Here is a 25,782-nt window from a genome sequence, read left to right as displayed (position 1 = left end):
TTTCACTGCGCGGCAGAAAAAAGTAGCGGCATAATGTCGCACTTCAATACTGTATCAAACAGTTTTAAATTGTATTGCGCGCACTTGACGTCAGAGCCACCGCAGCGGCGCAGTATTACAGTGCAAAATTATGCCGCTGCTCTTTTCTGCCGCGCGGCGAAAAACTCATAGTGCGCGCCTGGCCTTACATAACATAAATAGCCTATACATATACGTCCCACTGCTGAGCACTGGCCTCTCCATCAACCGGATACTTCACCGCGCTGCTCCACTGCGGGTTGGTGTAGGTAATATACAATGTAATTTTAGTACCAATAATTTTTCGAAACGATAGAATTACATAGGTAACTTAAATAGCTTAATACGTCCCATTGTTGGGCACAGGCCTCCCCTCAATCAACCGGAGGGGGTATGGAGCAAACAATAACAATAACAAACCAAACAATAGAATTATTTATAGTAAATATCTTCGCACAGTGCAATGAATAACTAATAAATGTTGAGTACTTACTTAATATGTTCAAACATTTATGCGTAGACACGACACAACGCCGTTACATAAAAGCGAAATAAAGCTGTAATAAAGAAAATATCGACATCGATAAATTAACGACACAAAAGGTACAGCACTGATGTTATCGCGTCAGCGTTTAAAACATTTTGATTAGCTTTCAACTTACGAGCAATGTTATAATCTGTCAGTCTGAACTAAACGCCATAAGCGCCATTATATCTATTCCTGGACCAGTCTTTGTGAAGCTGAGGTGTATTTAGAAATTAAATTCCATACATTAGACGCTTAATATAGTACAAGATGGCTGTAATACAAAGAGACGCGATGCCACCCCAGTCAGGTGACTGTGCAGGAATGAGTGATAGCGATCTCAGATTGACTCGTCGATACGTCTCGCAATAGCGACCACTTGACATCCCTATTGAATCGTGGGATTGACGAAAAACTTAATGAATTGTGACTTATAATGACGCACGTAGAAAGGATATTGACTGAAGACAATTTAATGGAAAGACATTGGAGATACCGATCTATGAGGTTGTTTTAAAGTAGTGATTGGCATCAATAGTGGTCTTGTCGTCGAACCGAGGGACATTTGACTTTGCAGATAGATGCTACAATGAAAAGCATGTAACAATTAAAGTAACGCTTTATCTTTATTGCTTTTGCCTTAACTGTGAAATATTTCTATATACACGTAGGTACAATCATGACCATAGCCATAGAATTAAAAATAATACTACCCGTATAGAACGGACACTCTCCGTCCCGCACCAAATCGTATCGGTGCCGAGCTAGATTTACCTCACCCCCGCTGGTTCTCACTTTAGTCTATATGGTTGTAAGCCGTTAAAGAGTAAGGAAGTGCGCGCGAACTGCCTGTCTCGCTCGCTATTAGGCGGTAGGCGGATGGTAAGACACAAGTTACCAAAAGCCAACTCGTAGCCGCACTTGGTTTCGAGGTCCTTAGATGAAGAAATAAAAATAAAAAAACGAAATTCAAGATAAAGATCGTATTATGGTGACAGATTACCAATTCGACATGGAATCTACGAACATAGAATGAACGCAGTGGGCCAGGAAATATAGTAATGGGCTAGTAATCTGTCATCACAATTACACTTACTTAAGTGATCTCGGGTGATGAGATCGGTCATTGACATCACAACCCTCACAAGAGAAGGAGAAGACGCAATTCATAATTAAAAATTGGCGTCTTTGTCAGATTGATAATTTTTATAATGTTAAATATGTATTTTAGATTAAGGTGTATATTTCCATGAGTCTCATTTGTTTAATAAATAAAAAATAATTGTTATCTTCCAATTCCAATATCAAAACAAAATACAATTTGTCTCGTCTCTCTGCTCACCCTAATACTGATTACGGACTTAAGTTTACGTAAAATGTGTATGTAAGTACGTATATCGAAAATTCTTAGCCGCAAGAGAACCCTTTTTCTTCCATATGCTAATTAAAAATTAAAAACAATTGCTATTTTTGTGAACACAATGCCCTCGGTAATTATTTAGTGTGGAAGTGAAAAGCCGAATCAATTGTTTGCAGGTTGCACGGGCGATTGGGGAAATCATTAGAGCCCCTTGAAAAATACTCATTTATAACGCGTGATAAATATTTACGAGTTATTGTTCCTTTATGGTGCGAAAGTAACGTATGGACAAGACCACGGGATAAAAAATTGGTTAGAGTTTAAGAGTTGGGAGCTTTGTCATAGAATAAGGAACAATACTACGTATATAAAGGTAACTCTCCGCTCCCCACCAGTGTCTGAGCTAGGTTTACCCCACCCCCCTCGAACACACTTTAGATTTGAATCGTATGGTGTCAGCATCACACAGACGCGCATGTACAATACGTCAATGTGTAGTGTCTGTGTAAAACGAGGTTGTTTGTATAGTGTCCGGGTTGTGGCTTTGTTCAAGATTCAAATTTGGTCATTAAGCCAAAGCATAATTAGTTGGTTTAATGAGATTAGTTTTTTAGCTGGTTAGTCAAATCGGACATATGGATAATCATTGTACAAAGAGAAATAGATACTGTAGGAGGTTTGAAAATTCTTTCAACAAGAAGAAATGATAATTAATACTAAAGACAGGAAAGCCGTCGACAGCACAGATTAAGATCAACATGCAAGTGCGATAAGCAAAAAATAATCGTATTCGTCGCCATATCCACACAATACTTTCGTTTACAAACATCATAAAAGCATTATAACAGCGCAGTAACAATAATTTCTCAATAGCATAATATTTTATTAGCCGCGCGGTGAAGTGACTTAGTTAATTAGTACTTAAACAAAGCCGCTGACCTACATAACTGAGTGTGTTTATATGATGTATTTACATGTAGAATCATTGTTGTTTTTAGCAAGTAAATTGTGCATATTTATAACTTAGTGTACTTACCTACATGTTAATTAAATTTTGAGTGAATCACGTGAATAGAAATTGAAGAGATGACTCACCCCATTTCTGAAAACTAAAGCGTTTGACGTCACTACCAGCTATGACGTAGGACGATTTAGTTCAGAATGCGGCCTAAAGGCCTGTGCCCATTACACCGTATCACACCAGGACCGCGTCAAGCACGAACCGGCGCATGCCGGACGCTACTATACCTACTGTAATAACATACCATACATAAACTGCCTATATACGTCCCAATGCTGGGCACAGGCCTCCCCTCAATCAACCGGAGGGGGTACCTACTGTAATGGAGCAAAATATTTTCGCCGGGAATTCTGGCCGATGCATGACACGCTACGGTGTTGGCCGGTGACGGAAGGGTCTAGTGGGCGTTACGCCTTACAAATTCATAAAAATAATATATTTTTGCCTGTGCCGGGACGGATAGAGCCGTAGTATGATACGGTGTAGTGGGCACGGACACCTTTTGCAACCTATCATCATCATCATCAGCCGTTGCAACCTATAATTTAATCTAAATAACAAAAGTACTTATTTAATATTTCTGCTACAATCGGAGCAAGGAAAAAACGGTGACACAGGCCTCCCCTCAATCAACCGGAGGGGTTATGGAGCAACTCCACCACGCTGCTCTACTGCGGGTTGGTGGAGATGTTTTTACGGCTAATAGCCGGGACCAACGGCTTAACGTGCCCTCCGAAGCACGGAATCATCTTACTTTTTCGCACAATCAGGTGATTCAAGCCTGAAAAGTCCTTACCAAACAAAGGACAGTCTCATAAAGTGATTTCGACAATGTCCCTATAGCTAATCGAACCTGGACCTCCAGATCGTGAGCTTAACGCTCTAACCACTAGACCACAGAGGTCTTCAATGTTACTATAGTAACACATCTATTATACATCAATGATAAAACGTAATTCCGTCGACTATTGCGACATGCCGTCACAAGGTATCAGGCAGTTGAACGCATAATTGTCCGGAAAAATAAGATGATTCCGTGCCGGAGGGTACGTTAAACCGTTGGTCTTAGCTATCAATCAATAATTCTTTATTGCACAAAGTCATAAGTATAGACCATGTACAAACGAATAAAATAAGCACAATAGGCGGCCTTATTGCTAAACAGCAATTTCTACCAGGCAACCTTAGGGTGAAAGAACTTTATACTATTAGCCGTAAAACTCCTCCACTAACCCGCAGTGGATCAGCGTGGTGGAGTATGCTCCATACTTCGTCCGATCGTTGATTGAGGGGTGGCCTGTGCCCAGCCACTGCTATATAGGCTGTTTAATCTTTGTATTATGTAGTAACCTTTGCTGGTGTAAAGAGTCGACATACTGCTGGTTACCTGTCTCCACAGTATTTCGTCGTATCCATAACTATTAGAACTCCATCGAATTCCTAAAGGCCCTGTTCGGAGAACGCGTAACTAACATCAGTTGTTACGGGTTCTAATCCTGGCTCGGGCTCTAAACCACAGAAGTCGACTTTATCAGTTTGAATTCATGTTTGGATCATAGATAGGTAAGTGATTAATATCACGTGGTTTCCAGAAGTTGGACTCGGTTAATAGCAATATGCTCGCTATCTATTACATGTCAATTTTCGTGAATTTTCCGACTGGTAATTCCATTTGATATTAACTCAGAATCATGGTCTGAATCATTCCCCTCAGCATTCAGTCGGTGTCACTGAACACCCTGTGTACTACTTATATATCTACTTTTCTCCGAAATAGTTACATTGACGTCACTCTGATGTGTAATAAATCTGACAAGAAAGAACTGACTCGTGATTCAGAAGTGAATTAACTTTTTACAGAATGAATCACTTTGTGAATGGGCAAGGAACTGGGAAAACCAGGGTTATACTACGAATACCTTTCATTATACAGACTGTATCAAAAAAAAACTATTTTTTATTAAATATGTTTTCGTTGAGTGCTATTTTATGGCCTAAAATACCTACTGGTTTAATCACTTCAGTGTAGCGAACCACCATACCATACAAACGAAGAGGTTCATAATTGCAGGTACCTACTCAAAAAGACAATTCTAATTAATTCTGATCAAATCAAATTCATGTGCACATTTTAATTTTACAAAATTATCAATAAAAAGATGAAAATTTCGACGTTATCAATAAAAATCAATTTTTATCCTGCATTTTAATGGTTGTGAGACAAGAAAAAGGACTAAGTCGCATAAAGAAATAAATTTATCTCTAACCTGTCTCAATCTCATTGCTCTGGGTAGGGTCGGACAAATTAAAATGTTAATATGAATAAATAAAATCTGAGCAAATAAAGTGAGATGCCGGGGGCGCGACGAATGCGGCATTTTGGATTGTGAGCAATAACGTCCGCGGGAATATTCCGACTTCGGGAACGTTCTCAGCATGAAAAATGCGCAAAACTTATGTAAAAGGAGCTTCATTACCTAACCTTAACGGCCTCTGTGGTCCAGTGGTCGAGCGTTGGTCTCACGATCCGGAGGCCCTGAGTTCGAATCCCGATGGGGATATATCACAAAAATCACTTCAGTTTGGACAGGATATTACAGGCTGTTCGCCTGATTGACCGACAGTGAGATGATCCGTGCTTCGGAAGGCACGTTAAACTGTTGGTCCCGGTTACTACTTACTGATATAAGAATGTACCTTTGGCGGCTCAATAATAACTCTGACACCTGGGGCCTGTTTTATAAAACTTTCAATTGTAAATTACCATGACAATTGGGTCTTCATTACGTAGCTAATATGAAACTGCAAAATATTCGTGATCACACCCTCCGCAATGTACATCAAATTGTCATTGTAATTTACAATCGTAAGTTTTATTAAACAGGCCCCAGGGTTGATGAGGTTGGTAATAAGAAGAAGACCTAACCTTAAGGGAAATAAGACGAGATTATAAGAAAGAACAATTTGTAAAAGAAAAGCAGCCAGTTTTCTTAGATACCTACTATTAAAGAGTTTTACAACTACAACAACGAGCGGAACCCAGACAGTTTTATTGACTCGAAAGAACAGACAAAAAACATCAAAAATATTTTTTTTTCAAAATTGGCTTACAAAGTTAGCGCTTTTTGAACGTCAAAAAAATTAAATTACAAAAAAATATTATGTAACTAGTTGTAAAACTACTACCACATCGGAATCTGTAACGCTGAGGGAAAGACGTGGCCAGAAAACCTCCCAGCACAGGGCCCTAGACAACAGAAACATTCCCACTTTGGGAACATTCCCGTGACGGCACAACACTGGTTGTGAGAATTAGAACCGAAGGGTGTAGATGTGATTTTATTACAGGACTATTCCATTTTTTATTTTACAATTTCGTTATCCGTGTTCTGAATAATACGTGTATAATAGAACTTTATTAGGTTTCTTTCGGTGTAGGCCAATAATTAAAATGTTAGCCTTTTTCTGTGGAGGGTGAGTGCACCCTAATGGTTCTGATTTCTGATTTCAAGAAATCAGAATCATTTATTCAGCGTAATTATCATAGATAAACTTGTTGAAGGTCAATTTATTATTTTTGAATCTACGGTATTTCTCAAAGTATTATGGCTGAGGAGAAGAAATGACAAGAAACTGCAACTCCAACATATCTTTTAATTCAACATTGGTAAGTATAAGTACATTACAATATAGAAAGTATAATATAGAAATAATACATATAATATGTTTATAATTTATGAAATATATATTATATACTTAATATATAATTTATTTAAATGTGGTTTGTAGGATTAGGTTAATATTTTGTTTTATATTAGTATAAGTAATTAAGTAATTTCTAAATATTTTGTATGCGTATGTATGTCTATCTTAATATAATATTATACGTTGAAAGTCTCTCTTGTCACGTAGGTGAGCTGGACGAAATCTCTTTGTTTAGAGATAAGCTTGCCTGTACTATCTGTTTTCTTTGTATGTTTCTTGTGTCTGTTTTATTGTGTACAAACAAATAAATAAATAAAATAAATAAATTACAATTTATTTAGTAACTAGAGGAACACATTTAATAGGTTATTTAATTAAGTAGGCACGTGAAAGAAATTACACCTATTGTGAATCTTCATCATCTTCTCCCTAGCATTATCCTGTTTTTCACAGGGTTTGTTTCCGCTTACCTAACCTGAAGATTTGACTGTTTGTGTATGTTTGTTTAACTCATTGGAAGTAATACGTAGATGTAGGTACTTTCATACAAAATCTTAGCACGGTTTGTTTTGCTGTTATGAGAGTTTAATTACCTATCTTTTTTATTTTCTTTAGGTTGATTGAGAGGACGCTAGTGCCCAGCAGTGGGACGTATAGGTTGTATTAGGTGTAAGCTGTTTATGTGTATTTTCTTTGTTTTTTTTTTTGTAATTTGGCAAATTTTATTTATTAAGTATTATATTTTTGTACCCTCATAATACATACTATAATTTTATATCGAACAGTGAAATCAAAATTTATTACATTTCAATGTAGCCATTACTTACTTCTTATCGCAGACAAACACGTACGCCTACGCCCGATCATTATTCTTTACATGTCGCTATTTTACCACATTCCAACGAGCACTGCTGGTGTAGTGGTATCATGCAAGATTCCCATTCTTGCGACCCGGGTTCGATTCCCGGGCAGTGCAGTACTTTTTGCTTCCCACATTTTTTTAATATCCTTTTTATTGACTTCTAAAAAATAAGGTTATTATTTTCACCCTTATTTATGTATTCCTGTGTCATATCGGTTTCCATTCAGGCTATCTCCTTAAAGAAACGATAATTGTAATAGAAACATAGCAGATAAGCAACATTTTTGTATAAGTATATTTCACTATTATGTCACTGTGATACTGTCATTCACCGGCTCGGTATCGGACTAGCACCAATGAGTTATTAAATTGATCTTATGTGCAGTTTTTATTAACGCGGGCTCGAGCCATCCCCAACGGCATCCTGAAGACGTTATGTGATAGGTGGGACTCACCCCTTCTAAAAAGGTGGATGGAGCTTCACACTTTATAAGTTCGTTTTTATGATTGCTTGAATAATGTCTTACTAACACTAGTTTATAAATCGTTTGTATAGTAACATTCTATGGACTTAGTCCGAAATAATCACACTTGACTCGACCATTATAAACGGCGATACGGCTCACCACTACTACGGGCCACCTATCAAGTTGGTTTGACAAAAAGCTTGGTGAACTGTGGATACTTAGTTCATTTTGCGATGAATGTACTCTGCTTACCTCATTGGGATATAGTTGTGAGCTTATGTTGTGTTATATGTTATGTTATGCTTTAAACAAAACAAATAGTACCTAATAAATTAGACCGTGAGAATATCAAAACGAATATTTAGTATGAGACAAAATGTTTGTCATTCTTTAGCCGTGTGAATGCGGTAGGTTGTATTGGGAACCAGACAGAAGTTGTGTGGATTCCATTGACCATGGGAAGAAGACAAATTAATGAATTGGATGACATTTCCAAGGTATTCAGATCGTGAGTCACCATTGAAACGAGGTTAAAAAGGTACGTTTTTGATCCTAAAGTTACCACCAAGGCAGGCGACCTTAAAACCCCCTTTTTTGTGACGAAGGGGAAGTCCTCATGGATACCTTGTCGCCCGGGGGAGCAATGAGGTTATACTGGACTCTTACCGACTAAAACCCCTCCGATGGCCCTCTGCTGTGCATGTCAGGGAGCTCCGGGATCTCTGTCAAACGCACCGGTGCTCCCCTCGCACTTGCTTTTATTAAAGCGCATCCCGGGGTAGATCCCCACCCCTACGCCATCCCAGTTTTCGCATTGCCGTCCCTCCCGGAGATCGTGCCCATACCACCCACGATCCCCAGTGTCCCCTTTCAGTCGCCTTTTACGACAGGCAGGGGGTACCGTAGCCCTATTCTTACGCCCGGAACTACAGGGCGGAGACCTTTACACCCCTATTCTAAGATGTTAACTCAAACCTTTCTTTACTCCGTTCTCGCTTAAGACGACCTCAAAGTCTTCCTCGAACTCAAGTCCAAAGCGGCTCAACCTTAACTCGAGTTTACTCCAGTATGGAATGACGTCATTGATTTCGTATTTATTTCATTGGCAGTATATATTATGCTCGACTCCAGTGAGTAAAGTCCTCAAATCGAGGACGTAAATCTCATCTTAAAATACCAAAATGCTCAGAGGCCGAATCAAGTGGAGGAAGGATCAAGTACACATTCATGAAATGACACCTATTTTCATATTATATTTTATAGACCACGGTATTTTACATTGTTTTAAGTTTACACGGTTATTATAATAATTAAAACACATAATAACGGGTTCTTAACATAACTTAAAGTAAAATTAGATGGTGTATACAGGAATCAGCACCAATATACCTATCCGCTCTTCTCCATTTACATTAGATAGATTACTTTCAAAAAGAAAATAGCCAAAAACATTACAATTAAAGCGAAGGTACTCAATTTAAATTCCGGTCATTTAAAGAAAAAGAAACATCATCATGCTCACGTAAATTTCAACATACCACGTATTACCAGAAAACGGACCGGACGCCGGCTTGTAAACACCCGCATCGACGCGCGCGCAATAAAAACGCTGTAAAATTTTGATGTTTCTATTCACCATCACCTGTCTCTTTCCTACTCATCATGACCTGTATCTCTCTCTCGCTCCCGCATCTGAGAATGGCTGAGATTATTATCAATGCACTTTACATAAAGCAGAAGTTCGGAACTCGCCTGACGTTAATGTGATTTTGAAAGTAAATTGTGTAGGTTTAGTGTCTGATAAGTGGCAGGTGAATGAGGTGTCAAGTGATAAAATTAATAAATGGAGTTAGATCAGGTCGCCCCACGACACTCGTAAAACTTGTTTTAGTTCGGAAACAAAGTCTACCAACTGATGAATCAACGACACTATTTAATATGCCATGTTTCTTTTGAATAACATTATCTTCTAGCATTTTCTTGAGGATGCCGAAGCAAAAGCAGAAGAAGAAGCAGACCCCACCACTTCTTTTTCTTCTCTCGCCGTGGTTATTTCTCCTTATACTAGAGGGAAGTTTACTTACTAGCGAAGTGGAGATGATGAGTGGGGAGATGTGTTTTGAATTCTTCTATCATGCGGGCTATGAGGTAGATTACCAACCTCATCAACACTGGTATTAGTAGTATCATATTAAACATCAATATACCTAACACATACACGTAACTTTCTCAAAAAGTCATCATTAATTTATAAGCCACGCTCTTGTTGATGTAGCATTCTCCATGCTACTTTTTCAGTGGTTTCCGTCTTGCCTTCCGCCCCGCAGTACTCTCTTTAGCGCGTGTGGGATGGCGTCCAGAGTAGCCTATTTCAAAGCCGTACTATGACTCCTGTCCTCCGCCTCTGAATAGTACTGACAGTTACTGTTGCAAGTTTACAACAACTGAATTTAACTTAACAAAAATACCCGAAACATAAATATGGGTTTTAGAAAAAGAAGTATTGGACCCATAGGATGAAGCCGTTGGGAGTCGAAGGGACGGTGCTAAATAAATTAATTTCGGCACAAAACACATGCGAGCCCTGTAATAAGCGCGCCGCGTCTTCCCGCCTTCAATCGGCCTTGCGCTTGCGCCGCGGATCCCAAAATTAGTGGATGTGGTACATTGTAATTTTGATTTTTTTGAGAAGGGGAATGTACTGTATTGGATGTTTTCAAATTGATTAATTTGAAAAATATTGTTTTTTTGCATGTTTCGAATTTCATATTTATGGTATGACGAAATAAATCGAAAAAAGAATTAGAAAAGTCTTTTGAGAAAAACTGTACGCGTTGATGTCTTTTATTAAAACAGTATGTTTTTTGCATGAGCTTTTTGTATTATTTTCTGTTTGTTTTTAGTGTATTTTGTGGGGCCTCTACCGCACAATTGTATTGTATTGTAAAATATGATGATGTTGCCACCTCCACGTTTCTCATCTTCCTGCCTCACGTCAGTAATGACTCTCAGATTGTATCGGATCTCCAATTTGGTTGGAATGCGATCGCCCGCAAAATCGATACTACTCCTAATGGACACCTATTAGCTCTCATATACACAGACCACTAAGACAACGCTTGCTGAGGGTTAAGGGCTGTAGTGTTTAAAATAATGTGTGAGATTGTGTGTTCCTTTGCTTTGCATTTCATTTAGTGTTGGATGTATTGTTTTTTTTTCTCTAATTTCTCATTTGTCAAAATAACTTACAAGTACCACTTAACTACTTACTTTTTTTAGTTTAAATTATGTAAGTAGGTACTTCGCTTTTTTTCATCGTAAGAAGACCCATTTTCCCGAGAAATGCGTTTTGAACGTGACCTAACGCTTCGCGGGTTGAAAGGTCAGATAGACAGTCGCTTCTGTAGAAAATCAAACTTGTCAATTTCTCAGGTTCGATAAGCGAACCCTATGATAAACTAGAAAAGATGTTTACGTTCCGTTTTTAGCGGAGCGTGGGCATTTGCGTCGTGAGCTTATGTAAGGCTAAGTTTTTATTTCACAACACAAAAATTAAAGGCACTTGACTTTTTAATCTAATCTAGCCTACAAGATCCCACTGCTGGGCAAAGGCCTCCCCTTCCTCTTTCCATTTTTCGCGGTCCTATGCGTACTCCGGCCAGTCCAGCCTGTAAGCGTCCACTTCACACTTGCCTTTATAGGTGTATAAAAACATGTCAAGCAACATTTTAGGCATCTTTTTATCTCAAGTGTGAAATAAAGTCGCATTAAATTAGTCATCATCAAGATCATTATAACATGACGTATACATTAGTCACTTCAGGCAATTTCAGCCATGACTCATTCCATTCATAACGTCGATAACTCGATCGCTTTTCACTTTTAGTAAAGTGAGTGAGTCAACGGTGGTGCTGGCAACACAAGAAATCAGAAATCAGAATCATTTATTCAACGTAATTATCATGGATAAACTTGTTGAAGGTCAATGTAACATTTTTGAATTTACGTCATTTCGCAAGGTGTTATGGCTGAGGAGAAGAAATGACAAGAAACTGCAACAGCAACACATCTTTTAAATCATTGAGTGTACATTTCAAGTTATTTAATTACTAGAGGAACACATTCAAGTATAAAGATATTATATATAATATAATTTTATTATATTTATTATATTATATAATTAAGAATATTTTTATATTATATATACCGACTATATATACCGATATTACTTATACCGACTTGAACAGCCGACGCCTTCCGCGAAAGTGACTGGGTCAAAGATAAATTATAAAATGCTAATCTACAAATAGAAGCCAGTTTAAATCAATCTCATTTTATTTTTCGACATATTTACGAATTTTATTCATGAATTAAGTAACAATGAGTACGACGTTTGACCGCTTTTATTGATGAAGTCACAGTACAGTATTTCCATAAGTACAAATTCTAAAGAATATTTTCGTTTTGACATTTTGAAAAAAGTATCTCATTTGACTAGGTTGTCAAGTAGCCAATTGTATAAAATATATAATTAAATAGTGACAAGGAACAAAGTGGTATTTGCATTTGGAAGTAGAACCCTCGACATCTCACCATCTAGTGCATCCTACAGTCCACACAACAAGATCCGAACAAACGGAAAAAACTATTAGAAGAACATAGATTATTTAGCACTGTAGAATATTTCGGACATACCGTGTTGCTTATATTATGATCAATAATCGGTAACTACAGCACTTATTTATCCAAAGTTTGCTGGTTGGATATAACTTTTGTATTGAAAAATCCCGCGAAATCTGCATTGCCAAGAACTGATGTAAATATTACGAGCACACTCATAATAGTCATACTACCAAAGTCAATGAGTCAACAAAAAAGAACTACACAACATACATATTATCAATACAATCATCAAAAAGCCAAAACATGACAAAGCAAGCTCCCACCATAATATAAAAATTAAATAAAATTAATTATACCGACAAACCGACACCGACAATTACCCAATAATCGTAATAATCTACTAAATTAATAGTTACCCACTTTGGAAAGATATTCACTTTGGAATATTTCTCACGAGAGATTGACATGATTATTAATAACCAACTCGAGTAGGAGGAGCGATTGACACGTTAAGATCACTGACCAAGTTAAACTTGCCGCTACAAAACATCCTATCCTCAACATTCTTGCACGTTTTATTTTTTTCTAAGTGGCAAAGTTAAATTTGTCTCACACTGACGGTTACTAAGTTATATTTTCAGTTACAAAACATCCCACGCGGAGCTTTCATGTACTGAATTAGGATGTATCAAGCGGTAAATATAAGTTTGTGCAACCGATGATTATCAAAGAACGTTTCACGATACCTTCTCAAGCATTGATGTTTGAGACAAAGTGATTTCGACGCGTCATATCTTCGTTATTTGCGTATCATTGCCGGTTGTTCGGAGGTAATTAGAGGGTTCTGGTTTAAAGTTTGTTGTACCTAAGTACTTTATAACGTTAGGTAAATACTAAAATTAAATTAATCTGTACAATTGGATCGTTCCAAATAAAACGATTTTTTTATATATTCCATTTCAATTATTTATAATTAATATTAACTATTTAAGAAGTAATTTGGGTAACCTCTTTTATATTCCATTAATAACCTTTTTGTTGCATTACAATACAGCTATAAAAAATACACTTTGCATTTATCATGTTGCCGTCTCTCTTTCAAAAACCTCAGATATCCTCTGCTAGGCATCTGTGTACATACACAGGTAAAATACCAATAAGCACATGTCACCGACCAATATCAACAAAGATAAACAAACAGTAGGTATGTGAGGCTCCTACAAAACACCTATTCCCGCGTCCGCTAGCCCCGCCCTGCCACGCCCTATTCAGGCCCCTCCCCGCGCCCCGCGACCCGCCAAATTTCCCGCTTTTTCAATAACATTCCAAAGTTAAAACTTGGAATTCCAAAAGTACTTTGGAATTGGAAAATTCTCGCGCAACAATTCCACTCCCGACGAAACAATGCTCTTCATAAAGGAAGGTGTGTTTTTCAAAATAAAAACATTAGAATGGCTTGCGAATTTTAAATTAAATTATTTAATCTATTTCCTAATTATTATTCAAAATAGATTAGTAACCTTGTAACTGCAGATAGAAGAGCCTGTGTTTTATTTTTTCAAAAAAAAAAGAAATGTATTTTAAATATTTTAATTTACCTACAGTGATAACGGTAAAGCTAATTATCAAAATAACCTTCTTTATTGAAATCGGTTAATCGCGACGCATTGAAGAGCTCACATTACGATTTTCTGTAACTCTACAAACATACACTGATACCTACCTCTTAAATAAATAATATAGAGGTACATATAGGTCATTTCCATTCAACCGGGAATCAAACGCATGATTTTATGCACAAATAAACTTTCATAGACAAAATCAGCATCAAATTATTCCACATGATGATTCAAACAAACATCAGCACACAATCAACACAACAATTAATCATATCTATAATTTTTCCTGCGAATCTAAATATGACATTTAATCATACACCCAACTGCGGTATTAATTATATCGCTTTACATGACATGCCTAGGTCCGCTTCTTCAATAGCGTCGAATCATTGACCACAATGGGAGGTAATTAAACCACAATCCAAATATTCGTGTCTAGGCGGATATCTCGCTGGTGGTCGCAATAATAAAATATTGACAAAGATTATGTTCTGAAATTGTGAACTGTATTGCCTATTGCATGTTTGTCTCTCAGAGGCATGGGTTTTGTTATAGGAGGAAGGAACTTATTATAGTTACAACCATATTACTATTATTATTTTTCACTCAAGACAATTTAGATATACATTCTCACAATATCTGTATTGATTACAATGTACTACAATTCAACTCATATCATATATTAGATTAATGAAATATTATCTTCATTATAATTGTAACCAGTCTACTGCCTACATAATCTGAGTACAAAGAATGACTGCGCACGGGCAGTGGCGTTCCCACCGGAGTCCATCACTCACCGACTGATGAAATTAGATCGATTACCGCGATAAACTCATATCACTAGTCGATCGGCAACTATCGATAATGATCGATATTGTCGACGCCGCTGACAAATTACGATGTGTCCCGTCTGCGGTTGTCTTTGTTTTCTTGGTTTGTTTGGGGTACTTTTTTATATGTGATATATTAAGTTTTATTGTGTTCACACAACTAAAATAAATAAATTATTTTCTTATAAATTTTTGCGCTCGTTCAATCCTAATTTAGAAAATCTTCTTTCGTATTGACGGTGTATCAGCATACCTCTTCCTGTTTTGTAAATTTGTATTTTATTTACAACATAACATAAACAGCCGTGTATACGTCTCACTGCTAGGCATAAATTTTCCCCCAACTGAAGGGGGTATGGAGCATACTCCACCACGCTGCTGGGTTGGTGGAGGTGTTTTTTACAGCTAATAGCCGGGACCAACGGCTTAAAATGCCCGCCGAAGCACAGAATCAACTTACTTTATCGGACAATGAGGTGATTTAAGCATGCAAAGTCCTTACCAAACAAAGGACAGTCTCACAAAGTGATTTGGAAAATATCCCCATCGGGAATCGAACCCGGACCCCTAGATCGTGAGCCTAACGCTCTAACCACTAGACTACAAAGGCTGTTTATATTAGAGTTCTGTTCGAGTTGTGCTGCAAAAAGCTGTAAAGTGTACGTCAAAATGTACGGCATACCTTAAGAATCATGTCACCTACATACCTCCAGTAAGAAAACATGAACACTGCCATTTTCCATTCAACAGTACATAAATATATTATACTTAATATTCACGATAAAACAAACGAAATTCACAGCCCGTGTCATTCAATAGATTTCAACCACAGAATAACTAAGTACGCATAGCAGAAGCGACAGAGCTGCGCCGCTAATTAAATACCTAAAGCGACATTACAAGCGCGCGAGGCGCGCGGGACTCGACATAAATCACCGTTGGCATGCAGCCGCTGACGTGCGCACTGCGCAGACTAATTGACTGGAAGTAGTCTCTATGATTGTATTCGATTATAATATGTTATATCGATATAGAGTATGTCATGGTAAGTATCTTTTTTTAGTTTGTCCATTCGAAAAACCTCAAAGCATTTCGACGTTATAGTAAGTATTTGACTGCATAGTTACTTCACCGATTTAAGAGAGATTTCAGGATTTTGTCACTTCATTCTATTTTATCTTGCTTTTGAATATCTCAAATCGAAATAACTTAGAATCTTAACACAACTTTGTTCTTTTCTAATTATTTTTCTTTATAATTCTCACTTCTTACGAGGCTCTGTAACACGTATAACATAAGCCCACGAATAAGTTCTATTATATCCATCGCATGATGAACCAAGTAGGTACCCATTCTTCACCAAGCTTTTTGTTAGACCAACGTGATAGGACTACTGTGGGTTTTTCTTTATTTCCATAAAGAGAAAGCATAGAATGTGTTCAGCCTCTTAACATTTCGAGTAACTATTTTTTAATCTATATGGGCGATAGACTCACAAAGCGTCGTTGCACTGTCTGCTGTGGCACTGTGTCTGTGGCGCTGCCCATACCGAAGCATATTACCGGCGTGAGTGTTGTCTGTCTCTGTCTTTCTCTTCATGATTCCTTGTACCTCCAACACGCACATCTAATCTACCGAAGCAAACAACCTCTACGAAAAGCCGTGTCTGCTATCTCCGGGAATAAATTAAGAAATAATCAAAGGACAGGGACCATAAAAACAAGGATGTAAATACTCCAACTCTTCACAGGGAAGTTTATTACCGTGTTTCAATTATCGTTCTTCGGAGAGAGTGTTTAGAATGCTAATGGAAGGAAATCAATGGACGAGATGCATAACAAAATAGATGCCGATAAAGAATTTTTGGTAGACACGGAGTTAGGTAAAAAATTGTCTGAGTGCCTCACAGAGGAAATTGAGTTTAGTTTTCGTTTGGTATTACAACCAAATTAATATTTTAATTTAGAATGTGATATATTAATTAACTTATTTTACTATACGAATGAATATTTTTCAAACTATCTAAACACGCAATTGTCTAAATCCTTGATTACTGAAACGAAAATGAAGATCCCGAGTTGGATGCCTAGTCAAGAGTAGGACACGATTAATTAGATTCTACATCAATACTTTCTTCTATCCATTGAATTTTGTTTGACACATAGTTTCGGTATTGGTAAAGGTACACAAAAACCGAACAAACATTACAGTGAAGTGTCGCATCTACAAAACAACACTAACTTTAATCTATACGTGTAGGGCTGAGGGCAGTTTATCAAGATGGCTAAATGCTTGCAATTAGGCATGTGAAATGTCGCATACGCATGCTAACGAGATCCCGCCTTAGGCTGCGTGTGCGCCGCTGTTGGAGAGAGATCTAGAGGAATAAGGTTTAGATATGATTATGTGGATGTTTTATGCAGATATTAGATAAATCTGAAAATGATATCAAAACCTGTTTTTTTATCAGATTGTATGAAAATGTTAAAGATTCACATCGATTGATGAATTAATGTCAAATAGGTATGGAAAAGGCGATCTGTCTACCGGGAGGTCTTTGCTCAGCATTGGGATAAACTAGAGAAAAAAAAAACAGAATTTATATCATGTTTTACATGTAAGTACCTCATCCTTAATAAAACAGATGCGTTGACCTACTCTGCAGTCCCCCTAAGCTATGTTGGACCCTACAGATTTATAACCCCTGCCTATAGCGCCCTAAACTTATCTAATTGTGGTCGATACCCATCTCTAGTGCTATTAGAACGCTCACAGCAGTGTTTTGTCGATGAAACTCCAAAAAAACATGTTTTTATGTCAATGAGTTTATAACATGTGTAAAATTATCGAGAATTAAAACCCTTTACATTTTTGCTGGTGGTTTAGTGGTCTATAATTCTTCGTCTTTTTTTTGAATGTGGGTTTTTCCAGTACATTGAGCTTTAAAAATCCAGAGTGCGTCGAATATAATGCTTACACCATACAGACACTGTCCGCTCACTCCATACAAAAATCTCGTCTTTACCGGGTACTGCCTTATCTAATGCGTGCAAGCGAGACACATAACCTGCGCGCACTCTCTCACACTGGCTAAGGGCTCAAATAGACTAAAGTGAATACGCCTTCCATGCGTGGAAGTTCATTCCGTGACGCGGTATTGTGAATGAAACAAAATCCGGCGTTGTAACTTGCTTGACTCACTCAAGGCAAATAATGAAACGTTACCTTTTTTAGATCACCAATGACCGTGAAATGGTCATCGAATACACTCTCTACACGAAACATTTTCTTTTTTTATTATTTTGTTAATATTAATTTATAATTTATTTTGATTAAAGTGCCTAAATAATAAGTTACTTGGATGAAACAGAGGGTGTCTGTCGTGAGAGACTCTAGAATAAGTAGGTACTATCAACAGCATATCTTACGAGTACATTATTTAAATCAATTACTACGTAATACTTAACTGCACATCGGCGTGTTATTAAATTTCCCAACGCTAATGTCAACACCCACTTCCCAACAATTTACATAAGCTTTACCCACGACAAAAGCATGACGAATCTTAAAATAAAACAACGGATGAGATGCATGTGGGTAATTTCGCAATATTGCTGGCAACCCCAATACACGGCGCAGACTTCCCACCGACCGCGCGGGGTAATTGATAATGACAGAAAATGATGCGTGACAGTAGCTGCGAGCGGTGTGTTGTAAACACACAATCGGGGATCACGGTCTATGAGTATTGGCTACGGTGTTGCCAATAGTGAAAATTTCTTCCTCATTTTCGGGTAAGTTATTTGTCACTTCTGATATTTAATGCTTAGCGAAGCAGAAAGTTAGTAAGTTAGTTATTTTTAAACAATTTCTTCTTTAGTTAATAAGGTTCTATTTATAAACTAGAAACCGTTTACATTTGCAATGCAAAGCGTCTATTACTTAACCACAGTGACATAGAAAATTGTACACGATTAGACGCGACTGAAACGCCACCAACGTTATAATTTCGAATGAAAATTGTGCAAAATGAGTGTCGTACGTTGGCAACACCGTAATAAAATGTGGTAACGTATCCAACACGTAATTTTGCAGGATATTTATATAAACACCAGTGTTTACAGCGTAATGGCCGACAATAAGTGCGCATTGACCACAAATGAAGCGGCACCTTGCACTAAGGTTATTAAATATGTGGAAATTATGGTTTGGTGAGCGATGGAACAGGATTTCATGGTGAAATTGTATGTTGCATAGTAAAATTGATATATCAAAGGGAACTCTTTCTTCCGTGTATTTTGTAATAAATAACACATAACGAGACATAAGCTCACGACTATGTTCCCAATCAGGCCAGACAGAGAAGAAAGAAAGAAAGAAAAACCACAAGATGAACTGAGTACCCACGTTTCACCAAGCTTTCTGTTAGACCAACGTAATATCATTTAATTGCTAAATAACCTCTAACAGCTTCATTTTTCTCACTGCTCTTTATCAGATTCCTGCATACAAAAGACATCAACGAGTTCATTGTATTTCTTCAATAATAATGATAGTTTGACCACAATTTTAAAACTACTCAACCGATTTTGATGAAGCTGCTGAGTTAAGCAAAACTTAATCGAATAAAAAATATATAATTTATAATTTATGAACATCGCGTAGACAAATATGTGAAAGGCAAGTGTTTAAAAGCTCACATGGACAAAAAAAAAATTGTGCAATTCCAAAAATTTTACACATATACGGGTCAACCTATTCTTGATACTTGAAAAAAAAATAGTATTTGAAGTTTAATACATTTGAAGTTTGTTAAAAAGTGGCATTTGACCGGTTGCCATACAACCATAAAGTTGCAGTTGAAGTTGAAGTGTCGCTTACTAGAAACACCTGTTTTATTTTTCAAGTCATACATCCATTTCAACCCACGCCATTCAATCGACGGGTCATTCCTTAAAAGTATTTGTACTGATAAAATATTATCACATGTGAATTGATGACAAACCACGGCTGCTTTTAACGTCATAAACATAAACGTAGTGAATACCACCCGAACTTTATGGCTGACGATTGTTGAATGGATATCTCATACAGATTCCATTTAATAAGATTAGTATTGTGTCTATAGGATTGTGATCTGTGGGCAGAGAGATTTTTTTATTACTTTTGTTTACTAGGATATATTATAACCACCGGACTTGTACCAAGGAACTTGTAACTTGTACTTGTATTTAAGTGCAGTTTTCACAGACACAGTTGGCTCGACCAACTTCTTCTATCGTATGGGTTGTGAGGTGAATTTATTACCAACTTCTTCAACTTGTCAGGGTTACTATTGAAACGCCAAAGGCCCCTGATGTGACTAATGTAACGACTACGTACTTACATCAGTAAGTGGTTACTACTTACTATCGTGTGGATTGTGAGGTGGATTACCAACCCCATCAACCCTGGTGTCAGGGTTATTGTTGAGCCGCCAAAGGCCCCTGACATGGCTCATGTAACGACTAATTACCTTACATCAGTAAGTAGTAACGGAGACCAACGGCTTAACGTGCCTTACGAAGCACGGATCGTCTTACTTTCGGACAATCAGGTGAACAGCCTGTAATGTCCTAACCAAACTAGGAATCACAAAATGATTTTTGTGATATGTCCCCACCGGGATTCGAACCCGGGACCTCCGGATCGTGAGCCCAATGCTCAACCACTAGACCACAGAGGCCGTCACGGAGGCTCGATCATTATAGACGGCGATACGGCTCACCACCTATGTCGATGGTCTACACGTCTAAATGTGAAATGAAGACTGCAGACGTGTTTCTTCATAACTCGAACTTACATACATACCTAAACTCGCCTATATCCAACGGGGGTAAGCAGAGACTATGGAATTCAATTTGCTTCGAACCTGACATACTTCTCTTGCTCGTTCCATACATGCACGCCGATTCAGACTAGATCTTACTGGACCTTATAGGATTACTAGATATTTAGGTAGTTATTTTGCGTAGACATTACTTAGTTAGTAGGTCACTCACACATACGCGTGTGTAAAAGCGATCGATTAGCTAATAACAATATGGTTCATCATTATCCATCTTAGGACTTCATATCTTCAGATTACTTGCAGCTCTGCCTACCTACCTCATTAGGTTTGACGAGCGTGTTTGGAGGAGTTTTTTTTTATGTAGTTATGTATTTAGTTGCTTAACATTTCGAAAGTCGACTCACCACCAATCACGGCGGTTTAACAGAAAGGTTGGTGAGGTGTGTACTTAGATAATCTTCCGATGGATGTACCTCTGACTACCCCAATTGGGATATAGTCGTGAGCTTATGTCACCTCGAAAGTGCGTACAAGTATACCTAGAAACTGCGGTGATCCTCTGCGCTATAATATGCACGGTCAGGTCGCTATGCTAATCGCGCGAGGTGAGCTTTGATCTACGCATACATACTCCACTGCAGTGGCCTGGAGAGTGCTCGATCTAGATTGAGAGTTACTCTGGTGGTAGTGTTTGTGACAAACATTTGTTTCGTCAATTTGTCAGAAATCAGAAATCAGAATCATTTATTCAACGTAATTATCATGGATAAACTTGTTGAAGGTCAATGTAACATTTTTGAATTTACGTCATTTCGCAAGGTGTTATGGCTGAGGAGAAGAAATGACAAGAAACTGCAACAGCAACACATCTTTTAAAAACCAATGAGGATATACATTACAAGTTATTTAATAACTAGAGGAACACATTCAATACCAGACATTTTTATCATTTAGGTAGTCATTAATCTTATAATAAGCTTTTTTACAAAAAGTAAATTTGTTTGTAGAGAATTGTCCGGAAATCGATACTACTCCAGAGACCGTACTCCACCAGATAGTATATTATATAAATGATATAAATGACAAATAGAGGTATATTACTATCGCCAGAATGTATTCAAAACCTTGTTTCCGGATTTATAAAACGCACCGGATGAGACTTTTCGCCGAAAGTAGAACGCTTGTCTCTCACTTTGAGGTCGCAGGTTCGAATCCAGCACAGGCCTAAAACAATGATTGACGAATTTGTTATCGAATTCATGTTTGGATCATAAATAATTATCACGTGCTCAGCGGTGAAGGAAAACATCGTGAGAAAACCCACATTCCCGAGAAATGCATTTTCGGAGGTATGTGACCTTACCTGTATTGGGCTGGATTTCCCTTCGTGGGTTGGGAGGTCAGACAGGCAGTTGCTACTGTAAAAAACCGGTCATGTCAAATCTTCAGGTTAGGTAAGCGGACCCTGTGAAAAACGGGATAATGAGAGATGATGTTGATGACCGGATGAGACTTTTCGGTAAGTAATAATGTAGATCTTCAGTATTTTTTTCTGATGTGACTTCTGGCAGATTTGCCGCAAATGGCATTAACTACTAGGGTGGCTAAAAAACAAGAAATGGTTTGTGACCAGTGATGTGCGTTCCGCAGAAGAAGATACAAAAAAAAAAATTTTTGCCTAACCTTTAGACAGATAAGACTAGAGTGAAGAACAATTTGAAACTGAAAAGCAGCCAGTGTTCTTACTATTAAAGAGTTTTTACAACGGGAACATTTTCAGTCATATTTGCATGTTTATTTTCTAGTTTCTAAGAGAGCGGTTTTTCAGAATTGTTAGATATGTTCATTATTCCAGTTTTTTACATTGTTACTCTTGTGTTTGATATCAAAAACATTTAGCGAGGAGATTGATTTTCGCTATAATGTCCCCAAATTGACAGCTAAGCTAGGGGTACAAGATAATCACAATAACCCTTCTAGTTCGTTGTAATTTGCATAAAATCACTCCCTTGTCACGATGTCAACAACGACTCTATTGTAATGACAATACACATACTTACTTTTAAAAAAAAACTGGTACTTTTATTCCCCTCTCACATAAGCAACCAAATAAAATATATTTACGTAAGTAGGTTTTATTTATATACTGCGTCAAAATTTAAATTAAGAAAGATGGAGTTGGAGATATTAAAGAAAGAAGAAAGAAAGAAAAAAAATATATTTCCAAATAACAATTTTATTTTTATTTTATTACCCAATAAATACTAAATTATCTTATTTAAGATTCACTCAATAATAGACTCTACGCGTGTGTGATTTTAGTCTAATAATGAAAAAGTATTTATTTTCTTTATATTATTAAATGTATCGATACAAAATATTCCAGTAATACCACCATGACGATAGTTTTTTTAAACAGCGATTGTCAATTGTCATTGTCACATGGCACGCGACCATGCGCCCTAATGAAGGGTTGCAACCCTTAACCAGGGTTATCGCGGCCGTTAGCACTTCCCAAACGATTATTGGACAATTTGTCATTTGAGTATTTTGATATTCTTGTTGACAAGTCGACATTTATTTGGCATTTTGACAAGATTTTTTAACAAGCTAAGTTAATAAGATTTTATAATGCAATTTGTGTTATGTAAGGAAAAATAAGGGGAAATATTTATATGTTTTTCGTTAAGATGCAAGTAAATGATGGAAAGTGTGCCCAACTGGGCCGCTTCAGGCCTATTGTCTATAATTTTATACGCGGTGAAAGCCCTCTTAGTGCTCTCACATGCGAAAAATCAAAGTGATGATGTTTTGATACCGCTTTAATGGAGATTACGAGCTAGACTTTAGGATGTATGAATGTTGAAAAAAAATATTTTATCGTAACAATAAGTAACTCCCACACACTCCCACTAACAACATTAGCTATAGACTATTTCATAACAAAATACAATGACATCATCTTGGTCTAGTCTCGCTAAAAACGATAAATTAGAAAAAAAAAACAAATTCCAAACAATCCAATAGCATTGACAACGGGATACCGTTTCCCATGGTCGGGAATAAAACGCGTGGGGCGGCATTTTATATAGGCAGGGATTGCGTCCACTGTGCCACTGTCAAACGAGATCTCTTTGTGTGCGGCCGCCTATTCCATCAGCGCGTGTGCCGAAATATTATTGTTCAGTAATCGCGTAAATAATAAAAATGAATATAAAGATAATGAACGAGTAGGTGGGGCGAACGTCGCACGCCCCTCTGTTTTTTCCGGCGTCTGGGCGGTGAGAGAACACGCCTCGCGGCCCACGCGGCCGAACGCACCACGCCGGGCCCAGCCACCTATAGACAACCGACAACCCGACGGGCCCGCGCCGACGGCCCACTCACTCAAACACCGACGAAAATGACAGAAAAGCGGGAAAACAAATTCCAAATACAAACTGTGACGTTTTCCACCGCGATTACGTCATCCGAGTTCTTTTTTTCAAACCGAACGAGTTATCGCCGATTTAATTGACGTTCGATATTTATTTACGTTTGTGCCGATAAAAAAAGAAACATTTTATTTCAACTGTCAGTGACATTTAAATGGAGTTCAGTGCGTACCGTGTTTTGTCAACTGAAAAACTATAAGTGAGAAACGGTAATGATGAGATTAAGAAGAAAACAAGTGGTGTTGCCAACATGAAAAAGCTACGAACTAATTGGGACAGACACAGAATGCGTGAGATATTCCCGGTGGCTATAGTTTTCTTGCTGTTCTTTTTATTGAAAATGGCAAGGTGAGTAATTATTTTTAATTAAAACAGTAAGTATTAAATGTCGTTTACATATTTATAAGTTCGTTTTTAATTAAAATAGATTCTTGTATGCAGAGCTGTGAAAAAGCACAATCCCGCCACATTAAATGTTTACTTTTTTAAATTTATTTATACATAGACACACACCCTCAATCTTTAATGGGGTAGACATATGCACCAGTAATCAGAAGACAACTAGCAGCTAGTTTTGATATGATATGCAAGAATGAAAACCCCTTTTCCTTTTTTAATTAATGATGATAAGTAATAAACGGTTTGGGCCTCATGTTTGTCTGGAAGCAATCACTTTAAGCGATAAGGCCGCCATTTGCCATGTACCTAGTTAGGTCTGTTTTGTAACTGTTTTCTTTTATTTTGGTGCAGTATTTGAATTTGAATTTTGAAAGTACGATTTCCCAAAACAATGAACCCCGTTAACCATTATCTTTGTTAAATCACTTGCTGATACACGCAGCGCCTATTCTCATGTACATCGCACATGACTATGTGTGTTCCAGTCGTAACACACGACAACACGTAGACAATGAGCCTGAGTAAGCGCGAAACAAATAGGGGCGTCTTATGAATACTAAACGAAAACATCACAACACTAATCATGCGAAACGGCTAAGTAGACGGCGACTGATGAATACTGGTAATGTTAATGAATGATGAAGGTAATGAATAATGATAGGGTAACGGTAATGAATGGTAATGGATGCAAATTTAAAAGGTGACAATGATTCCGTCGGCCACCAATGGCGTAAGCGCAAGATTTACGGAGTATGCTAATGGTCGATATGCTGCCGCGCGGCTGTGTAATCGACGGGTCTTTGCCGCGTGATTGATATCCGGCGCCGTAGAAAAGGCGTAGAAATACTAGAATAGGTTAGGGATTTTTCAGCAATAATAAAAAAAACAGACTATTACTAGGTAGAGTCTGGCAAAGTACAAGTAAGTATCTGCAAAATTTCATTTCTGAAGCCATGTAGTATGTACGGTCACGAGTACTAATATGTATGTATACACTTTGATACCATGTCACATTAACTTTTTTGACAAATTAAACCGTAAGTCTCGTTAAATGTCAAATATGATAGTGCGACAGGGTTCTAAAG

The 25,782-nt window shown here is 37.5% G+C and overlaps 1 protein-coding gene and 1 non-coding gene across 2 annotated transcripts in view; both read left to right on the top strand.

Moving 5' to 3' along the window:
- The first annotated feature begins 7,535 nt into the window (after window positions 1-7,535).
- Window positions 7,536-7,606, top strand: Trnag-ccc (transfer RNA glycine (anticodon CCC)). Its single transcript has one exon. It is a non-coding gene; the product is annotated as a tRNA-Gly (tRNA).
- A 16,679-nt stretch (window positions 7,607-24,285) lies between these two features.
- LOC126366131 (protein Wnt-10a) overlaps window positions 24,286-25,782 on the top strand; it is a 39,253-nt gene continuing 37,756 nt past the window's right edge. The window contains exon 1 of the mRNA XM_050009114.1: window positions 24,286-24,646. Coding sequence (XP_049865071.1) covers window positions 24,549-24,646 — 98 coding nt within the window. The 5' untranslated portion in view covers window positions 24,286-24,548. The remainder of the gene's footprint in view (window positions 24,647-25,782) is intronic.

The sequence above is a fragment of the Pectinophora gossypiella genome, chromosome 1 (assembly GCF_024362695.1).
Source record: "Pectinophora gossypiella chromosome 1, ilPecGoss1.1, whole genome shotgun sequence".
NCBI classification, from domain to species: Eukaryota; Metazoa; Arthropoda; class Insecta; order Lepidoptera; family Gelechiidae; genus Pectinophora; species Pectinophora gossypiella.
The sequence above is the reverse complement of the archived record's forward strand: the minus strand, read 5'-3'. Positions and strand labels throughout refer to the sequence as shown.